Raw genomic sequence first — 21,368 nt, 5'->3', positions numbered from 1 at the left:
TTTTACAGGCAGCGAATTCAAGATTCTCACCATCCTCTGGGTGAAAACACTTCCACACATTCTCTCTAAACCTCGAATCCCTTACCTTAAACCTATGCCCCTGGTTATTGATCCCTCCATCAGGATTTAACTGTACTCCACCTTGCTCACCATTTTCCTTGGATTCTCTAAGCCACAGGTGATTGATGAACTGATAGGAGGACTTGCATTTATATAGCATCTTTTGAAAGGTTACCCAGTTGGGTGGCAGAACCACTTGTTTTCAGTTGATTGAGAAGTGAATATCAGCCCGGAGACTGGGCAGAACTTGTTTCCCTTCTTTGTGATTTACACTAGATCTGTTACATCCACGTGCAGGTTCATAGCTCCTTGAAAGTGGAGTCACAGGTAGATAGGATAGTGAAGAAGGCAGTGTTTGGTATGCTTTCCTTTATTGGTCAGAGTATTGAGTACGGGAGTTGGGAGGTCATGCTGCGGCTGTACAGGACATTATTAGGCCACTGTGGGAATATTGCGTGCAATTCTAGACTCCTTCCTATTGGAAAGATGTTGTGAAACTTGAAAGGGTTCAGAAAAGATTTACAAGGATGTTGACAGGGTTGGAGGTTTTGAGCTATAAGGAGAGGCTGAACAGCCTGGGGCTGTTTTCCCTGGAGCATCGGAGGCTGAGGGGTGACCTTATAGAGGTTTACAAAATTATGAGGGGCATGGATAGGATAAATAGACAAAGTCTTCTCCCTGCGGTCGGGGAGTCCAGAACTAGAGGGGATAGGTTTAGGGTGGGAGGGGAAAGATATAAAAGAGACCTACGGGGCAACTTTTTCACACAGAGGGTGGTACATGTATGGAATGAGCTGCCGAAGGAAGTGGTGGAGACGAGTCCAATTGCAACCTTTAAGAGGCACATAAATAGGAAGGGTTTGGGCCAGATTGAGTTTGGATATCTGGGTCGGCATGGATGGGTTGGACCGAAGGATCTATTTCCATGCTGTACATCTCTATGACTATGACCTGAAAGGGCAAGCAGGATATTATTTTACTGATTACATCTCCTGCAGTACTGCAACCGTGAAGTGGAATATGGATTGCATACACACATTCCAGGACTGGGATTTGAACCCACAACTTTCAGACGCCAAGCTAGGCTTGCTACCCTACTGAGCCACTGCCAACATTCTGTAAGGTACAGAGGTTACTGAGTACCCTATCACCTGGCCTGCTGCTCACAACATTCCAACATAAAACCAATCCTCAATGCACCAAATTGCAGCTCCAAGATTCAAGGATGGCAGCCAGCTCATGATTTCTTTTCTGGCTGAGTTTTAAAATGCAATTTCTAATAGATGTTGGCTATAAAATTTTGAAATACACCTGGGAGTGCTGGGTTAATGAAGAATCGACTATATCCAGTTAGTTGATCTCAGCTGAGACAGCATTTGGAGACATTGCAATTTGCCTCAATGTCTGCAGGCTGAGAAAATGAGGAGATGGGGAATAGTGGTGTTGTGTAACATCTCCTGGATTAGTAATCCAGAGGCCCACATCAATCACTTGTACCAGAACATGAGTTTAAGTTCCACCAAAACAACTTAAGAACTCAAATTAATTTTGAAATGACCATGATTAGTTAGATTGCTGTAGAATCTAAGCAACTTCACAAATGCTGTATAGTGAGGGAAACTTGTCATTCTAGGCTGGATTTGAAAAATGTGGTGCTGGAAAAACACAGCAGGCCAGGCAGCATCTGAGGAGCAGGAGAATCGACGTTTCGGGCATATGCCCTTCTTCAGGAATGAGGCTGTTGTGCCAGGCGGGCTGAGATAAAAGGTAGGGGGGAGGGAATTTGGGGGGAGGGGCGCTGGGAATACGATAGGTGGAGGAAGGTGAGGGTGAGGGTGATAGGCCGGAGAGGGGGTGGGAACGGAGAGGTAACAGCAAAGGTCCTTTGCAGGTCTGGGAGAGTGTTGCCCTGAGCTGGGGCAGGGCTGACTGCAGGGAGTGTAGGTGGCGGCGCATGGCTGCGAGCGTGGAGCGGAGGATACGGAGAGAGGTCTGCTGCTGGAGGCTTCAGATTTGTTGCAGGTACTGGTTGTCCTGGTTGGGTCCAAATTGTGTTGGTCTGAAATAGGCTGGATACCCGGTTATCCTCTTGATTGTTATAAGAAGAGAAAGTGCTTGAGAACCTCAACAGGTCTAGCAGCATCTGTGAGGGAGAAACAGAGCTAATGTATTGCCTCCAGCCTAAATCTTCTTCCAAATCAGAGTAGGGGTTTGGAAAAGGTGTTTTGTTTATGCTATAGACAAAAAGGAAGGAGGAGTAGGTGAAACGGACTGAGGGTGCTCAAAGCCAAAGGCAAAGGGTGATGAAGCAAAGATTGAGATGTGTTGGAGAATGGAAGAAAACAAAGATGCTCTGAAGTTGACTGCTGCCTGAAATGGCCTAGCAAGCCACTCAGTTGTACTGTGCCAACCCACATAATTAACAGAACTGCGGGAAGTACCATCACCACATGGAATGGAAGTTGCGGCTCAGTCTCACTTTCTCAAGAGGAATAAGGGATGGCCAATAAAGTTAAGATGTGGCAGGGCCAACTCTGTGCATATTCAGGAAAAGATTGTCTGCATGCCTCTTGGTTGAGGGCAATTTAGTGGAAGTCCACCAGTGCCCTGGGCCCTCGTGACTTCTCAACCAACGCCAACCAAAATATCACTCCAGCCTTTCAGTGTCTTCTGCGGTATTTGTTGTGTGAGAAAACTAATGGATGACATTGTTTAACGATGATGACTACAGCCCACTAAAGTCAACAAATTTTCTGTAAAATACTTTAATACACATGATACCTAACTGCAATAAAGGCAAAATACTGCAGATGCATGAAACGAATCATAGCATTATTGAATTTTACAGTACAGAAGAAGGCCATTCAGCCCATCGTGTCTGCACTGACTCCTGAAAGAGCTACCCAGCTAGTGTCACTCACCAGCTCAATCTCTGCAGCCCTTCAAATTTATTCCTTTTTGATATATATCCAGCCCTCTTTTGAAACCTGGAATGGAATCCTCCTCCCCCACTCTCCCAGGCAATGCATTCCAAATCCTAACAACTCTCTGAGTAAAGAAGCTTCTCCTCATCTCACTCCTAGCTCTCTTGCTGACAATCTTGAAATTGTGACCCCTCTAGTTACTGACATGGCAACTCATGGAAGCAGAATATCCTTCTTTACCCTGTCAAAATTGTTCATAATTTTGAACACCACTCTAATCTCTCTCACCTTTCCTTGTTTCTAAAATCCATCGGTCCCGGTATCATTCTAGTAAATCTCCTTTGAACTCTCTCCAGGGCTTTAACATAAGGCCCAGAAGTGAACACAATACTCCAAATGTAGTCTGACCATGCCTGCTTGCCTTTATACTCTATGCCTCTATTTATAAACCTGATGATCTTACAAACCTTCTTAACAATTGTTTCAACTTGCCTGGCCACTTTCAGAGAATCATGCACACGAAACCCAAAGCCCCTCTTCTCTTGTATTCCCCTCAAAGTTGTACCATTGAGCCTGTATTGGCTTTCTGTGTTTCTGCTACCAAAATGCGTTACCTCATGTTTCTCTGCATTGAAATTCATCTGCCAGGCTTCTGCCCATTTAGCCAACTTGTCAATGTCTCTCTGAAGTCACTGAGCATCATCCTCACAATTCATGGCTTTCCCCAAATCATCTGCAAACTTAGAGGTTTTGCCCACAAAACCCATCTCCGAAGTGTTTATAAAGATCAGAAAAAGCAAAGGTTCCAACACCGATCCCTGGGCAACACTCCTTTCAACTCATCTCCACACTGAGAAATGCCTATTTATACCTATACTTTGTTTCCTATCTTTTAACCAATGCCGTGGAGGACCCAGCAAAGCTAAACATGTCCAATTTGCTAACTAACCTGCCATGTGCCACTGTATCAAATCTGAAAGCCTAAATATACAAATCTGAAACAAACACAGATAATGCTGGAGAAACTCAGCAAGTCTGGCAGTATCTCTGGATGGCACGGTGGCACAGTGGTTAGCACTGCTGCCTCACAGCGCCGGAGACCCGGGTTCAATTCCCGCCTCAGGCGACTGACTGTGTGGAGTTTGCACGTTCTCCCCGTGTCTGCGTGGGTTTCCTCCGGGTGCTCCGGTTTCCTCCCACAGTCCAAAGATGTGCAGGTCAGGTGAATTGGCCATGCTAAATTGTCCGTAGTGTTAGGTAAGGGGTAAATGTAGGGGTATGGGTGGGTTGCGCTTCAGCGGGTCAGTGTGGACTTGTTGGGCCGAAGGGCCTGTTTCCACACTATAATCTAATCTAATCTAACAGTTGAGATGTTTCCAAAGAAAGAGAGAGACAGAGAGAGTGAGGAGAGAGAGAGAGAGAGAGAAGAAAATTAATGCTTTGAGTCCAATGTGGTTCTGCTTCCAAAGAAGAATCGCACTGGACTCAAAACGTTAACTCTGTTTCGCTCTCCAAAGATGCTGCCAAAACTGCTGAGCTTCTCCAGTATTTTCAGCGTTATGTAACTGCAAATCATCTTCTCTCGCATGTGGAGACCAGTGAATGTAATCTTCAATGTACGGGATTCGATATCAACTCTGCAAATGTTGCTAAGAGTCTAATGGATACATAGGAATACAAGGAGCAATGAATACTCCACGGTGGGCAAGCAACAGGTAGCTTAACAAGTACATCATTGTTTCATCCTCAGGATGTGGGGGCTTGTTAGCAAAGCCTACATTTAATGCTGATTCCTATTTTTCCTGTTCACTTCAGAAGGCATTCAAAGGAACAGTTACCCACATGAGCTGGAGTCGTGTGCAGACTCAGACTTGGGTAAGGATGGCAGGTCTTCTTTTCACAAGTGAAAGTGCTTCATTTTTGTTTCAATACAAACCAACAGCTCCACAGACACGTTTCGCTGATCTCTGCTTTTTGTTTCTCAGACTTAAAACTGAATTCAATTTCTCAAGCTGCCAGGGTGGGATTTAAGAGCTGGATTATTATCCTAGGCTTTTGGAATGTTAGTCCAGTAACCCAATCTGTACACTGCTGTTACCCACATCGCTGTAATAAAATCACCATCTACGCTGAGGAATTGTCTATCATAACAGGAAACAAAGAGAAATTGTTTCCACTGGCAGGGGGGTTGGTAACCACAAGACACAGATTTAACAAAATTAGAAATGAACCAGACAGAGGCTTTTTTTTAAAGTTACGAGGTGTTTTCGATAGAGCAAGCAGCAAAAACTGTTTCCTCTGGCGTGGGTCAGTAACCAGAGCTCAACAGGCATGAAATAACGGGCAAGGGAACCAGAGACTAGGTAAGGCGAATTTATTTTTTTCACACAAGAGAGTCTTAAGACGTGGGGATAGTAAAGACTGCAGATGCTGGAAGTCAGAGACGATAAAGTGTGGAGTTGGTAAATCACAGCAGATCAGACAGCATCAGAGGAGCAGGAAAATCGATGTTTTGGATCAGGACCATCCATCAGGACCTGACCTGAAACGTTTGACTTGACTGCTCCTCTGATGCTGTCTGACCTATTGTGCTTTCCCAGCTCCACATTTTATCGACTCTTAAGATGTGGAACTTGCTACTGTAAGGATGGTGGAATCAGATCCCTTTGGGACCTTCGAAAAGGCAACTGGACTCTTGAGCAAGACCGATTTGTCGGGTTGCAGAGCAAAGGCTATGGTAAGCGACTGAAGAGAACCATTCTCACAGAGAACAGGCGCAGTCAACGATGGATCAAATGACCTCCTTGGGCACTGTACCATTCTCTGATCTGTGATTAAGCTGTAGAGATGAGAAGATTTTTCTTTCTCTTAAACTTGGCAAGTTATTTTGATGAAGAATAGGACGCCTGAAATGAAGCAAATTCACTTATAACACTCAAACGGTACTTGGATCAATGGTTCAAAAGGAAAGATTTGATGGAGTGTGGTGGAGAGGGCAAGGAATTAGATCTGACTCGATACATTTTCAATAAACAAGCACTTGTGCAATGTCTTCCATGCTATAAGATTCCATAGTTAAATACATATGAGTCCTGTATCAGTTGGAGTAAACTGTGGCCAGCCAAAGATTAATGATACCGGATCATCTAACGATTGAGACTATAAATTAATTCTACAAACCAGCAGAGTAAAGACTAATCTGTGCAAAACATTAACCTTTGTTTCTTAATTACAGCACTGGTTTTCATACAGAGGACTTCAGAGTGTCCCTAAGGCAAGCAAATTCTATCCAGCTGTCAAGAGATTTGTTCTTTTCACTATTTAACATGCTGACATATAGGTCGTGGTCTCCGAACGTTAAATATTCCTCAAAATGTACTGTTTTCCAAGTGATGTTGACTTTCTCTTGTTGCCAATAAGCATGTTAGTATTTGCCAGGGGTGCATGAGAGTTTGTCGGATGTTTTATGAGACTCCTGTGTGTATGTTAACTTTGCAGCAGAATGCCTGGGTTTGTATCAATATTTGCAGTAGTGAGGTTGGGGTGGGGGTTGTCTCTGGCTGAGTGCCAGCATTTTTACAAGGGGGACCTGGGGAGTGAATCAATATTTATAGCAGATGACTGGGAGTGTGTCATGATTTACATGGGATTCCCAACTGACGGATAATTCTTTCTGTGGGTCCCTCGGTGTGTGCCAATATTTGTCAGGGATTTCTCAATGTTGAAACGTTTGATTTCCTACGAAATCTGGCATATTTGATCTCGGATCTGATACTCCACAAATACCTGGTGAAGGAACAGCACTCCAAAAGTGAGCACTTTCAAATAAACTTGTTCGACTATGACCTGGTGTGATGTGATTTTTAGCTTTGTCCACCACAGTTCAACACCGGCACACCAAATCGAGAATATAGGAGGCATGTTTAGTGAGTTTGTTGATGACACCAAAATTGGTGGTACAGTGGAGAGTGAGGAAGGTTATCTAAGAAGACAGGGAGAAGGTGAGGACTGCAGATGCTGGAGATCAGAGTCAAAACGTGAGGCGCTGGAAAAGCTCAGCCAGTCAGGCAGCATCTGAGGAGCAGGAGAGTCGGCGTTTCAGGCATAAGTTCTTCATCAGGAATGGGAGGTCGGGGGTTGGTGGAAGTGGTGCCTTCAGTGGCATCCGCGGGAGTGGAAGTGACGTTCTGTGTGGTGTGGTTGTCAGTGGTGATCCAGTGAGTGATGTCGGTGGGGGCAGAAGTAGCTGAGGTGGCGGCAAGTATGGGAGCGGAGGTGATGTGTCAGTTAACCTTGTCGGTGATTCTGGCAGTGGTTTTGGAGGCTGTTGTCTTGCCAGCGATCGCGGAGGCAATGGTGTCAGTAGTGGCTGCGGGCTGTGGGGTGACGGGGGTGGAAGTGACGGCATCATTGGCTGCTGTAGTGGTGACTGTAGTGGCTACGTGGCTAAATGGCGTCCGAGCAGTTCCTGAGGCCGGAAGAAGGTTCTGAAATGATTGAGGAATCCCAAGCTTGGAGGTTAAGTACATGGAAGTTTGATGCACTTACTTTCCTTAATGTCCGATAAGCTGGAGAAAAAGCGTATGTTGAGTCTGCAGATTCTTCTCAGGATGAAGCACAGCAGAGATCCCTTGCAGGTCTGGGCAAGTGTGGCCCTGAGCTGGGGCAGGGCTGATTGCAGGGAGAGTAGGTGACATTCCTGATAAAGAGCTTATCCTTGAAATATCAGTGGGCTGAGGAATGGCATTGGAGTTGAATTTAGATAAATCTGTGGTGTTGCATTTTGGTGAGACAAACCACGGCAGGACTTACATAGTTAATGAAAGAGCCCTGGAGCATGTTTTTGAACAGAGAGACCCATGGGTGCAGGTACATAGTTCCTTGGAAGTGGTCTCACAGGTAGGTAGGGTGGTGAAGAAGGCATTTGGCAGCATGTGTTCATCAGTCAGAACATCCAGTATAGACTGTGTCACTGGAAAAGCACAGCAGGTCAGGCAGCATCCAAGGTGCATGAAAATCGACTTTCATCCTGATGAAGGGCTTAAACTTGAAACATCGATTCTCCTGCTCCTCGGATGCTGCCTGACCTGCTGTGCTTTCCCAGCACCAAACTCTTGACTCCCTTTAGCTACAAGAACTGTACTGATCCCCTTCTTGAAAACATATAGTATTTTGGCCTCTACCACTATCTGTGCTAGTGAATTCCACAAGCTCACCATTCTCTCATTAAAGATGTTTCTCTTCATCTTAGTCTTCAAAGATTTACCTCCTTAACCTTAGACTGTGGCTCATGGTTCTGGACTTGCCCAACATAATAGGGTCCATCCTTCTTGCATTTAACCTCTTTAGACGTGCTAGAATTTTTCACGGTTTCTTGGAGATCCCCCCTCATTTTTCCAAACTCCCATGAATATTGTCCTAACCGACTCAATCTCTCCTCATACATCATTCCTGCCATTCCAGGAATCAGTGGGTGGCACGGTGGCACAGTGGTTAGCACTGCTGCCTCAGCGCCAGAGACCCGGGTTCAATTCCCACCTCAGGCGACTGACTGTGTGGAGTTTGCACGTTCTCCCCGTGTCTGCGTGGGTTTCCTCCGGGTGCTCCGGTTTCCTCCCACAGTCCAAAGATGTGCAGGTCAGGTGAATTGGCCATGCTAAATTGTCCGTAGTGTTAGGTAAGGGGTAAATGTAGGGGTATGGGTGGGTTGCGCTTCGGCGGGGCGGTGTGGACTTGTTGGGCCGAAGGGCCTGTTTCCACACTATAAGTAATCTAATCTAATGTAATCAGTCTCAATAAACCTTCGCTGTACTCCCTCCATAGCAAGAATATCCTTCCTCAGATAAGGAGACTAAAACTGCATGCAATATTGCTGGTGTGGCCTCACCAATGTACAGTTGCAGCAATATTTCTTGGTCCTGTACACAAATCCTATCATGATGAAGGCCAACAGTTTACTATCTTGATTGCATGCTATACCTGCGTGCTTATGTTCAGTGACAAGCGTACAAGGACACCCAGGACTCATTGAATATGTCCCTCTCTAAATTTGTAGCCATCCAATAATAATCTGCTATCCTATTTTTGCTGTAAAAGTGGGTACATTTATCCACATTATGCTGTGTTTGTTGTGCATTTGCCCACTTACTCAGCCCATCCAAATCACACTGCAGTATCTCTGCATCTGAGCGAATCACGAGAATATACACTGGTTCCTGTTTTTTCAAAGAATTGGCCAACAAACACCAGAGATAATTTTACAAGCGACACAAAACAACAAAGAAAGAGTGATCACCTGTCCTCCCGTCTCCAGTCAACTGTCCTCCATCTCCATCCTCGTACATCGCCACAACACTTATTCTGTAGGGAGTGTCGGCTGTGAGGGGCTGCAGAGTGACTGTGTTTCGCCTTCCAGGAACAAAGGTCTGGAAAACAGGAAACAATTCCATGAGTTAAGCCCACTGCGGAGGGATGGAGCAAGGAGATAAAAGTGACCAATTCAAAGATCTGAAACTCAGGGAAGGATTGTTGAGTGCACTTACAAACTCCTCGATGGGGTCTCCGACAGTGGGAGCGTATATAATCCGGTACTGCTGAACAGGACCCTCAGCATGATCCCAGCTCACAGTCAAGCTGTTGGTTGTAGCATCATACACCCTCATATTCCTGGGTCCACTCCGGGTTACTGTGCAGATGGGGGGAAACATAATGTCAATTATGATTGTGATGTGCACCAAGTGCAGGAGAAATCACAGACAATTCACACAACAGAAACAGGCCATTCATCCCAACTATATCGGTGTCTCTCCTCCACCTCCCACCACCCCCCACTTCATTACCCTTATCCCCAGATTTTTCTATTCCTTTCCTTTTCGGGTGTTTTTCCAGCTCCCCATGAAAGGATTGCATTCAACTCACCCTAACCACTTCTTGTGAGTAAAGAACGTTCTTCCTCTTGGTTTTATTTGCAAATGTCTTATTTTTATGGCCCTTAGTTGTGATCCCCCAAATGTCACAGAATCACAGAATTGTTGCAGGCCATTCAGCCCATTGTGCCTGCCCTATCTCATTAAATTACCTAGAGCCAATCCCCTACTTCATCCCCTTACCCTTGGATGTTATTTTTATCTATATAACCACCTAATGCTTTCTTGAATGCCTCAATTGAACCTGCCTCGACCACATTTCCTGTCAGCGCATTCCATACCCTAACTACTTGCTAAGTGAAATGTTTTTTTTTTCCCTAACGTCATTCTTGCTTCTCTTGAAGATCACTTTAAAGCTACTCCCTCACATTCTTGTTCCTTTACTGAGCATGAAAAGCTTCTCCCTACTTACCCTATCTAGGCTACTCATGATTTTGAAAATATCAATCAAATCTTCTCTTAGTCCCTGTTCTCCAAGAAGAACAGTCCTAAAGTCTTCAATCTCGCCTCAGAACTGAAGTTTCTCATCCGTGGAACTGTTCTTGTAAATCTTTTCTGTACTCTCTCAACTGCGTTCACCTCCTTCCTCTGAGGTCATGTCTCACTGTCCATCCCCTCAGATCTTTTTGAACTTTTAAGGATTTTGATCAGAACACTCTTCAGGCTTAGAGACAGGAAATAGCCTCTGCCTCATCAGCCACTCCTGATAGCTGTATCGGAGTTAGAGTCACATTCATACAAAATGCACCCATTCATCGTCGCACAGATGTATGGACACAACAGGTACATGCACATGGGCTTACGCAAATAAAGATGCGTGAACAGCTACTGAACTTACATGTTTGGCCCTCGCTGGCTTGCGGATCCCCTTCCCCATCAGCATACATTGCTACCACGTTGACAGAATACTTTGTGTCTGGTTGCAGACGTTGCAAGAGCACATTGTTGGTGTTTCCGGGCACCACAACCTGAACAGCGAACAGCAGATCCACATCAGCATATACACAATCACAAAAAAAGGATCAGAGTCCATAAACCCACAGCCAACATTCATATTGCAGTCAGATGGCAACTTACTAACGTGCCAATGAGTGAAGCCAAACTGATTACACAGTCATTTTTAGTTTTAGATTATCACAAACTGCACTGAAGCTCAGCGAAATGAATCAGTCAGAAACGTTCCTTACTGTACTGGTTTCTGGGTAATGGTGACTTACATATTGAGGGGGTTGGGTTCCAGTCAGTGGTGCATAAACCACCCTGTACTGCTGCACAGGCCCCGGTGCACTGGTCCAGCGAACATTCAGGCTGTTTGGTGATGGGTTGAAGACTTGAACGTTTCCAGGTGCCCCACGGATTACTAGACATAGGAAGAAAGACTGTATTACAGTTATGACACACACACACACACACACACAAACACACACACACTCTCTCTCTCTCTCTCTCTCTCTCTCTAATCATGCAGCTCAATACATTTTGTTGGTCAAGATGTAGAGGGGAGAATTTCCTGCTTTATTCACTTGTGAATCATGGGTGTTGCTGTCTGGGCCAGCATTTATTGCCCATCCCTAATTGCCTTTGAGAAGGTGGTGGTGAGAGAATAGCTACCTCTGTGCAACTTCTGGAGTTCCAAATGCCATTGCTGTATCTTGAGATGACAATGAGGTCACAAAGTGGGCTAGGATGGGATACATTACACAGTCAAAGCACTACTGTCCCCATTATTAATGGGAGACAAAGGAGTGATAATAAGGAAATCAATGCTCCCTCGATGGTATATGTTTAGATCAATTCGATCTTTCTCTTGTCTGCTGGAACATTTTGCAAACTTCTTTTGAAAACAGGATTGGGCTTGACTGAAACAATGTTAAAAATCATGCACTGACTTGACTAGACCGATACACTGGTCAATTTGGCAAAACATTGATCACCTCCAGTGCCTATAAAATTTGCCCCTGCATATGACATGGCCTAGGCAAAAGTGAGGATGGCAGATGCTGGAAACCAGAGTTTAGATCAGACTGGTGCTGGAAAAGCACAGCAGGTCAGGCAGCATCCGAGGTCCTGCTCCTCAGATGCTGCTTGACCTGCTGTGCTTTTCCAACACCACTCTGATCTAAACATACGACATGGCCTGCAGATGACTGGAGTGCACTTCCCCTTCTCAACGGGATGCTGAGACTCCCATCTTCACACACACTGCTGTGGTTCAAGGTGAAAGTCAATGTTGATGAAAGCAATCCCCAATTAATGTGGTCCACTACATTCTGGGGGGAATTCCACAAAGGATGGCACGGTGACTCACAGGTTACCTCACAGCACCAGCGACCCAGGTTCAATTTCCCCCTTGGGTGTCTGGCTGTGCAGAGTTTGCACAATCTTCCCGTGTCTGTGCGGGCTTCCTCCCACAGTCCAGGTTAGACCATTCTAAATTGCCTGTCGTGTCCAGGGATGTGCAGGCTAAGTAGATTAGCCATGGGAAATGCAAGGTTACAGGGACAGAGTAGGGGGTGGGACTGGGTGGGATCTTATCGAAGGGTCAGCGTGGACTCCATGGGCTGAATGGCCTGCTTCAATACTGTCGGGATTCTATGATTCATGATCCTTTGAGAGAAATCATTTCTGCTATGCTCTGTTTTAAGCTACCCAGCTTTTGACCTGAAGAAAAGCAAACTATCTGCTTTAGGTCATGATCTTACTGAGCACTTACATGTTCTCCCAGTACTGGATCTACGAGCACCTTCACCTTCGCTGTAGACAGGAACCACTGTCACTTTGTAAGGTGTATCCGGATTCAGGCTCCTGAGGACCGTGCTGTGTGTATTTCCTGGCACAGTGACCTGGCAAAATAAAGGCAACACAACTCAGCACCATCTGCAAATATTATTGGATGGAATTCAGTTGTGCCACAGTGTTGTTAATGTACTAATAGTCCATTAGAGTGTAAATTCAATTCTCTCAATGATTTGGACTGGGGTGTACAAAGTTTATATTTCTTTTTTGTTTGAAACTGAGTTGAGGCTGCCCGTTGAGAGATTTAAAAATCACACAGCACCAGGTTATAGTCCAACAGGTTTATTTGGAAGCACTAGCTTTCAGAGCACTGCTCAAGGAGAATCATTCCGAAAGCTAGTGCTTCCAAATAAACCTGTTGGACTGTAACCTGGTGCTGTGTGATTTTTAAATCTCTCAACGGGCAGCCTCAACTCAGTTTCAAACAAAAAAGAAATATAAACATTTGATCCCAGTTAAAGTGATCATAAGGCTGTCTGTCCACTTGTAAACATTGCTTCATTCAGGCCCTTTAGGGAAGGAAACTTGTTGAAGTTACCCATTCTGGGTCTCCATGTGACTCCAGTACCATATCAGCCTTAATCAGCCAATGAAGTAGTTTAGCAGTTGAATCGGATTATGAAGAGCAATAAATGCCTGACTTACCTGTGATGACCCACATACTAAGAATAAAGTTTTATTGCTCATTAATTTCTTAATTAACAAGGAGAGCTTGCTGTGCGCTAATTGGTTGACAGTGAACTTATATCTAACTTACTTCAATGGCTGTAAAGTATAGCATACAAATAGCAGCTCTTTCTTTCTATATAAAGCTCAGTGCCTTTATTAATTCTTGTAATTAAGTTCAAAATCAAAAAAAAACAGAGGAGCTGGGAGCTTCAAGTTCATGGATCTTTGCAAGGATGGTCAATGGTTTCAAAAGGAAATTCAAATGGGTGTCGACAGTTGAAGGAAATAAACTCACAAGACAATGAGGGTCAAGTAGAACAATGGATAGCATGGGCTTAATGGAGTGGATGGCCTTTTTTTTGTGCAGTGATGACTTTGTGATTACACTTATTTCCCTCTGGTCCTAAGTCCTATTTACAGAAAACTCCGTACAGCTACTCAACGAGGAGAAAGTATTCTAGAAGTGTGCATAGCAACATGAATAAGTCCTCAGACACAAACAAACATCATTTCAAAACCTTGGGATGAAGCTCCTGGGTCTTGCTGCTGTGAATTTGACAGAGATCATATTCATGCAAGGAAGCAAGGACTGATTTCCCCAAATTTCCAGCTGTAAGGCAGTAACCTTTCCACAGACCAGAAGAAATAGGATCACGAGTCGGCCATCTAGCCCCTTGAGCCTGCCCTCCCATTCAAGGGGATCACAACTGTTCTGAGATTCCTCACACTCACTTTCTTGCCCTTTCCCCATAACCCTTGATTCCTCCACTGATCAAGAATCCATTTGTGTCAGTCTTAAGTATACACAAGGGCTCTGACACCCCTGACATTTGTTTGACAGTGTGTCATTGGTATAGGGACTAAATAAGAGATTAATAGATAGCATAAGCAGTCATAGTGAAATGTGTGGTGCGTTTCCTACTCAATCACCATCAGATTGTGCTTGCATACCCTCAATATCCCTGATTCCACTATCGCCAACCACACCTTTGATGGCTCAGTGGTTAGCACTGTGCTAGGGACCTGGGTTCAATTCGAACCTCAGTTGACTCTCTGTGTGGAGTTTTCACATTTTCCCTGCGTCCACGTAGATTTCCTCTGGGTGCTCCGGTTTTCTCCCACAGTCAAAGGATGCGCAGATTATGTGGATTGGCCATGGAAAGTACAGGGTTGCAGGGAAGGGGGTTGGGTTGGAGTAGAATGCTTTTTAGAAGGGCAGTGTGGATTCAATGACCAAGTAGTCTGTTTCCACACTTTAGGGATTCTATAATTCAACTGTTTGGGCCTGAAGCCCTGGAATTCCTTCCATAAGTCTCTCTGCTGTACTTACCCTTCTCTCCTCCTTGAGCACATTCCTTAAAGCCTACCACTTTCACCAAGGTTTGTTTTTACATCTTTGCGTGAGTCAATGTCAACATTTTATGGATCGTATTCCTGTGAAGCACCTTGGGAAGGTTTCCCAGCATTAACGGCGCTATGGAAATGCCACTCGATGCTGTTGACTATCGCTACATTGCATCTGCAGTAAGCCCTGAGCTACATTTAGCAATGAACTACACTGAGTTGTGATGCTCACCACTTCTTCATTTCCAGCTCCAGTTGTTGGAACATAATGAATCTTATAGCGACGTACAACTCCTTCAGCAGGATCCCAGATCACATTGAGCGAGCTCGTTGTTGGGTTGTACACCCTGAGATTTCGAACAGAAGCAAGTGGCTCTGAAAAACACAAACATTTCAGATGGTTTTATATGAAGGGCCTAGACAGAGCTCCCAAATGCTCCCTTGATTTCCACTGTGCGCTACCAACTTGTGTCTCCCAACATAAACCATGGTTTCAAATAGAGTCCATCAGCATAAAGGATTAGGCAATGATTCCCAGTCTGTACTGAGTGAGTAACTCACAATGGGAGATGTGATCAGAGAGCTAGATGTGGTCTTCACACCCTCAGAGGTATCAAGTTTCACTCTCAGAAAGCATAGAATGAGGCCATTCAGTTCTCAATGGAGGGCTAAATGATTTAAGGGACATAGATTTAAAGTGAGGGACAGGAGGTTTAGAGGAGATTTGAGGAAACACCTTTACACCCAGAGGGTGTGTAAATCAGGAATTCAGTGCCTGTAAGGGTGGGAGACACAGAAATCCTCATCACATTTCAGAAGGATTTCGATGTACACTTGTGATGCCATGGCATACAAGGCTATGGGTCAAATGATGGAAAGCAGGTTTAGAATAATCATGTAACTGTTTCTGACTGGTGCAGAAATGAAAGGCCAAAGTCTTTTTACTGTGCTTAGAGATCTGTAAGATGCTATGAGAGCATACACAAGGCTTATGGGCATCAACTCTAAAGGGATAAGGTGAAAACTGGGAAATCTGAAGTATCTTTAGGAAATTGTTGGGACACCAGGACATCTAATGAAAACGAGGACTATCCTGGCAAAACCACATTGTCTCTGGAACTGTTATCGAGTAAATGACTGATCCGACACCAGTAGCTACCGGGTGCCATTCATATTTGCCACATGCAAGCTACATAGCCTGCAAAGGAGTGGGGAGGAGGCCATTCAATCCATCAAGCCTGCTATACCTCACAGTACATCTGTACTTCAACCTCCTTTTCCACCTTTGCTTGTTCTGGATTCACCCACCAGATGGAAAATTTGGAAAATATGAATGCGTAGATATCCGCTTCTGCAAATCCCAGGAGTTTTTTATGTCACTGGCATATGTGGAGACAAAAATTACAGCAGATGCTGGAATCCAAGGTAGACCAGCATGAGACTGGAAGAACACAGCAAGCCCGGCAGCATCACGAGGTTGAGAAGTCAACGTTTCAGATATAACACTTCTTCAGGGCTGAGGGTGGGTATCAGGGAAGCTCCAGATAAAGGGAAGGGCGGAGGAGGGTTTTGGGTGGGGAGAGGGGCAGGGTGGTGAGGTAGGGATAGGTGAACACAGGTAGAGGGTACGGCCTGGTTGGTCGATGGGAGGAACTAATCCAATCAGTAGCTGGAAGGAAGGGTCAGTCAGAGGAATGGAAGGGAAGGGGAAGGACTGGGGAGGGAGGTTATTTGACATTGGAGAACTCAATGTTGAGTCCTCCAGGCTGTAGGCTGCCTAGGTGGAAGATGAGGTGTTGTTCCCCCAATTTGCGATCTGATTCGCTGTGGCAATGAAGGAGGCCAAGGCTGGTCATTTCGGAGAGGGAGCGGGAAGGGCAATGGAAATGGGGGGTGAGAGGTCAGGTGAGGCAGCAATGCTAACCACTGGGCTACCATGCCGCCCTCAAAAAAGATCTCAAATCTTTTAAACAAACTGCATCAGTCCTCAGGGATTTGAGTGGGCGGGGCAAGCATTCTGAAACGTGAGTGACTCTTCATTCCTGCTTAATACTGCAAAACCGTTGTGAACAAAAGCAGCCCCTCATCATTCAGGAATGTGAATGCATGGCCCACTTGGCACTGCAGTGCACTATTGGAGTTTGATTGGAGCTGCTGTGACATAAACTGAGGTCCTTTCGGATGGGGAAGAAATGATCTTGTGGCATATTTTGATGAAAATCTCCACTGTCAACTTTTTCTCAGTCATCTCTGGGACATGGGCAATGCTGGGGCAGCATTAATTGCCCATCCATAGTTGCTCTTGAGAAGATGGTGGTGAGCTGCTTTCTTGAATCGCTGCAGTCCACATTTTAGAAGTTGACCCACAATGCCCTTAGGGACAGAATTCCAGGATTTTGACCCAGTGACACTGAAGGAATAACGATATATTTCCAAGTGAGGATGGTGATTGACTTGGAGGGGAACTTGCAGGTGGTGGTTTTCCCACATATCTGCTGCTCTTGACTTTCTACATGTAAGTGGTTGTGGATTTGGAAGGTGCTGTCTGAGAATCTTTCTAGAATTTCTGCAGTGCTTCTGTAGATAGTACACACTGCTGCTACTGAGCACCAGTGATGATTGGAGTGGATGGTAGTGGATGTGGTGACAATCAAGTGGACTGCTTTGGCCTGGATGGTGTCAGGCTTCTTGAGTGTTGTTGGAGTTGCCCCCATTCAGGCAGATGGGGAGTGGTCCATCACACTCCTGACTTGTGCCTTGTAGATGGTGGCCAGGTTTTGAAAAGTCAGGAGGTAAGTTACCTAGTCAACAGTTATCCATCAATTGTCATTAATGATACCAATTGACTGTTTCTTTATCTCATTGCTGATTGTGACAAGTTGTGCAAAACGAAGCTGCTGTATTTCGTGTATTACAGAAGTGTAATGGTGACTACACTTCAAAAGTATTTAATTGGCTCCAAAATACTTTGGAATGTCCTGAGGTTGTAAAAGGCACTAATTAAATGAATGTTCTTTCTTCTAAAGGAACAACATCACCTGTTTTGATTTACACTCCATCCTATTGCTAAGAAACCAGAAAGTTTACTTGCCTTTCCCAACGTAACCATACACTGAGCGGGTGGTTTCAATAACTTCTCCACAAAATGCCCCAAATCCCTTTCCCAATCAGCACGGCCTGCTGCTGATTTATTCAAAACATACTCCACTATTTGGTTTCCTTACTCCCAAACTAATTATTTTACATTTAGAAAAAAACAATTATTTTCTTGAGCTCCTTTTGAAGGAGGCTGTGAGATTGATGCCAAATAGCAACTAGTTTGTGCTATGGGTTTTGGATCTCTTTGATATTGCACTCAGGCAAGTTGAAAATTCCATTCCACTGCGGGACACATGTGGAGGAAGAGGCAGAATTCTATTCCATCAGCCCAAGAAGGAATTGAGAAGCAACTGAGGCTTTAGAAAGGGACATTATTATTTTGAAAATTAGGTTATCAAGTATTAATGAAGAGCAGGGAATTTTGAATATAAAGTTAAATAACTCCTGGTTTCGAACTTCACTCACCCAGTGTAAATAGTTGAATACATGATATAAATCCACCCAATTGTGATACTCTATTGGCCAATGATTAAGCCTGCCCCTTTCTTGTTAGGTTAATATTGAGGAGAGATGTTTGGACAGAATGATGGACCGTACTAAGGAGCTGAATGATCTACATGTGCTACTAAAGTCAAAGATCACAGAGATACTGTACAGTTTTAAAATTAATTCATTGGATACAAAGGTCACTGGCTAATCCAGCTTTTAGTGCCCATTACCATTTACCCTCCACAAGATGATGGTGAGCTGCTTTCATGAACCACTGCAGTCTTTGGGATATAGGAGCATTCACAGTATTTTTAGGGAGAGAGCGCCATGGTTTTGACATAAAGCAGTGATATATTTCCAATTCAGGATGGTATGTGGCTTCAAGGGGAACTTGCTGCTGGTGGTGTTCCCATGTATCTGCTTTCCCTTGACCTTCTGATTGGTATAGGTCCTGGGTTTGCAAAATGCTGCTGAAAGTACCTTGGTGAATTACTACAGTGTCTAGCAGATGTTACACACTGCTGATGCTGAGCATCAGTGGTGGAGGCAGCAAAATTGGAAGCTGGCAGATGGAGTGCCAATCAAACAGGATACTTTGGAAAAAGTTTATTGGAGCTCCACACCTCTGGGCAAGTGGGGAGTATTCTATCACACTCCTGAATTGTGCCCTGTACATGGTGGACAGACTTTGAGGATCAGGGAGCTGGGTTCCTCTCTGGTCAATTCCCAGTCTTTGAGTAATCCTTGTAACCGCAGTATACAGTATTTATATGGCTGGTCTAGTTCAGTTTTTGAACCCTCAGGTGATGTAATTTCTCCTAGCCAACCTCCCACCCAATCCCCAACCACCATTCTCCCCACGACCCCTACACTGAGCAATCATGTGCAAGGTCATCGAACATACTTGTTCTGCCATTTCCAATGATCTGTCCCCCATCTCCAGCTCTAGAGACAGATACCACTTTGATTGAGTAAGGCGTGTCTGGATCCAGGTTCTGCAGCACCACGCTGTTCTGTCTGGCGCCCACAGTGACCTTGAAGAGAAATAAATGCCTTGAGTTAAATATTCAATGGATATGGAAACATAGAAAATCAGAGCAGGAGTAGGCCCTCTGAGCTTGTTCCACCATTCAGTATGATCATGGCTGATCATTCAAATCAATATCCTGTTTCTGATTTCTCTCTATGATCCCTTCAGGCCTAAAAACTGCATCTAACTCCTTCAGTGTTTTAGCCTCAATCATATTCCATGCCAGAGAATTCCACAGACTCACCACTCTCTGGATGAATTCAGTTCTCCATTTCAATCCTCAATGACCCACCCCATATCCTGCAATCCTTGATTCTGGATTGTCCAGTCATTGGAATATCCTTCCTCAATTATCCTGAACAATCTGTAAAGAAGGGTAACTGAAGAAAGGAATGCCTGGCTTTTGCAGTCCCAGGAATTGGGGCCTCCCACACTGTCCATCACTGCAAACATGGAGCTCAGACTGGGCAGCAGCTTAGCAGTATCATTCTCAGTCCTAGGTCAGACAAAATTCAGCCCAATGTGGTACTAATGGATTGCCACACTATTGTAGAACATGAAAGGCTATGGGCAAAGTGTTGGAAAGTGCTGGATTCGAATAGATGGATGTTTGATGATTGGTGCAAACTCCATGGACTGATGGGCCCCTTTCTGTGATGTCAAAAACTCTATGACTCAATGATGATTGGAGATGCCATCTATCAAATAAGATCCAAAGGCATTCTGTCTCGTCTGGTGAAAATACAAGATTCTATTGTACTACTTGAAAGAAAAACCTTCTGACATCATAGATCATATATTTTCCTCAACCAATATCAATAATGTGGGGGTGCTGGTGTTGGACTAGCGTGGACAAAGATACAATCACACAACACCAGGTTATAGTCCAACAGGTATCAATACCAATAAAACAGCTCACCTGGTCATGTATGCTTCGCTTTTTGTGGGATCCTGCTGTGCACAGAATGAGAGCCATGTGACTTACAGAGACTACAATATCTAATTGGCTGTAAAACATTGTGACACATCCTGAGGTTGTGAAACATTTCTTTCTCTCAGACATTGAATGTCCAAAATCCTGCCTTAAAAATGTTTTATGTCACAGCGAAGAAAACGTCCAGAGCCAAGTCTGGATATGAAACCATTTTGAAAAAAGCTCCCTCTTGACTGCTTTAAATGCTTCAGCCACGAACAACCTTCAAGAAAATTTTCCAATGCCATCCTGTGTCAATGGGGCATTGCTAGTCTAATTTCATTCAGAAAGTCACTATCCTTGGATTTTAATTAAATGTGAAGGAGCTTGGGGATATGTTGAGGTTGTCAGCCCTTTTGGGTCCAACGCTGTCACATCATTTCACGTTGGCAGAGGCAGGCTCTCTGGTAGACAGATTCTATAATCCTGCACCATTTGTGGGCTACCTCAAACCGGACACTGCTGCCAATCTGCCAGCGAGCCATCTGGAAGTTATTACATTTTTGTTTCTCAACAGTAAACAGCTCCTTTCTGTTTCTGGGAGTGATATTACAGAGCAGGATGCTGTTCCCATTTTCTAAGTTGAAAAAGTTCATGATAAATGGTAGCTGTGTGCAATATAAATGCAAAAATGTGTGAACTCCAAAACATCAAACCTTAGATGTTCTTAATTGCAGCTAATTTCTCAAATGTAACTGAAAATGCCTGGGTGTTAAATGTGGATTAAAGTCTTCCTTCTTTGTTATATCCAGTTAGGGCGTAATTTTTATGGGGTGTACTAAGGTTATTTTAGAAAGAAGCAGAATTGTGAGAAATTGTGCTGTTGGCATTCTGGCAGTCACCTGGAGAAACATCATTGATTTTTTTTTACGACATGAAGACAATGAGAGTTTTAAAAACAAACCTCTTGGATGGATTTGTCTTAGATGACCTACAAGTCTGCTTTGCATAAAGAACATGGTGCAATGCAACATAACCCAGTACAATGGGTCACTGAAGATTAGTTAAAACCTCTCTATTCTTGACAGATTAGATACTAACTCAAACAAAAACATCAA

The 21,368-nt window shown here is 44.4% G+C and overlaps 1 protein-coding gene across 1 annotated transcript in view; it reads right to left on the bottom strand.

Annotated features, from left to right (window-relative positions):
* The window catches only part of LOC122552587 (collagen alpha-1(XII) chain-like), a 275,375-nt gene that overhangs the window by 131,571 nt on the left and 122,436 nt on the right, over nt 1-21,368 (bottom strand). The window contains exons 31-37 of the mRNA XM_087991107.1: nt 19,212-19,341; nt 14,952-15,094; nt 12,624-12,753; nt 11,128-11,270; nt 10,749-10,878; nt 9,527-9,669; nt 9,280-9,409 (exon numbers count right to left, since the gene is read on the bottom strand). Of these exons, the coding sequence (XP_087847233.1) occupies nt 9,280-9,409; nt 9,527-9,669; nt 10,749-10,878; nt 11,128-11,270; nt 12,624-12,753; nt 14,952-15,094; nt 19,212-19,341 (949 nt within the window). The remainder of the gene's footprint in view (nt 1-9,279; nt 9,410-9,526; nt 9,670-10,748; nt 10,879-11,127; nt 11,271-12,623; nt 12,754-14,951; nt 15,095-19,211; nt 19,342-21,368) is intronic.

This window comes from Chiloscyllium plagiosum, unplaced genomic scaffold, assembly GCF_037043375.1.
Source record: "Chiloscyllium plagiosum isolate Xiang-an unplaced genomic scaffold, Cpla_swu_hap1 HiC_scaffold_10, whole genome shotgun sequence".
NCBI lineage: Eukaryota > Metazoa > Chordata > Chondrichthyes > Orectolobiformes > Hemiscylliidae > Chiloscyllium > Chiloscyllium plagiosum.
The sequence above is the reverse complement of the archived record's forward strand: the minus strand, read 5'-3'. Positions and strand labels throughout refer to the sequence as shown.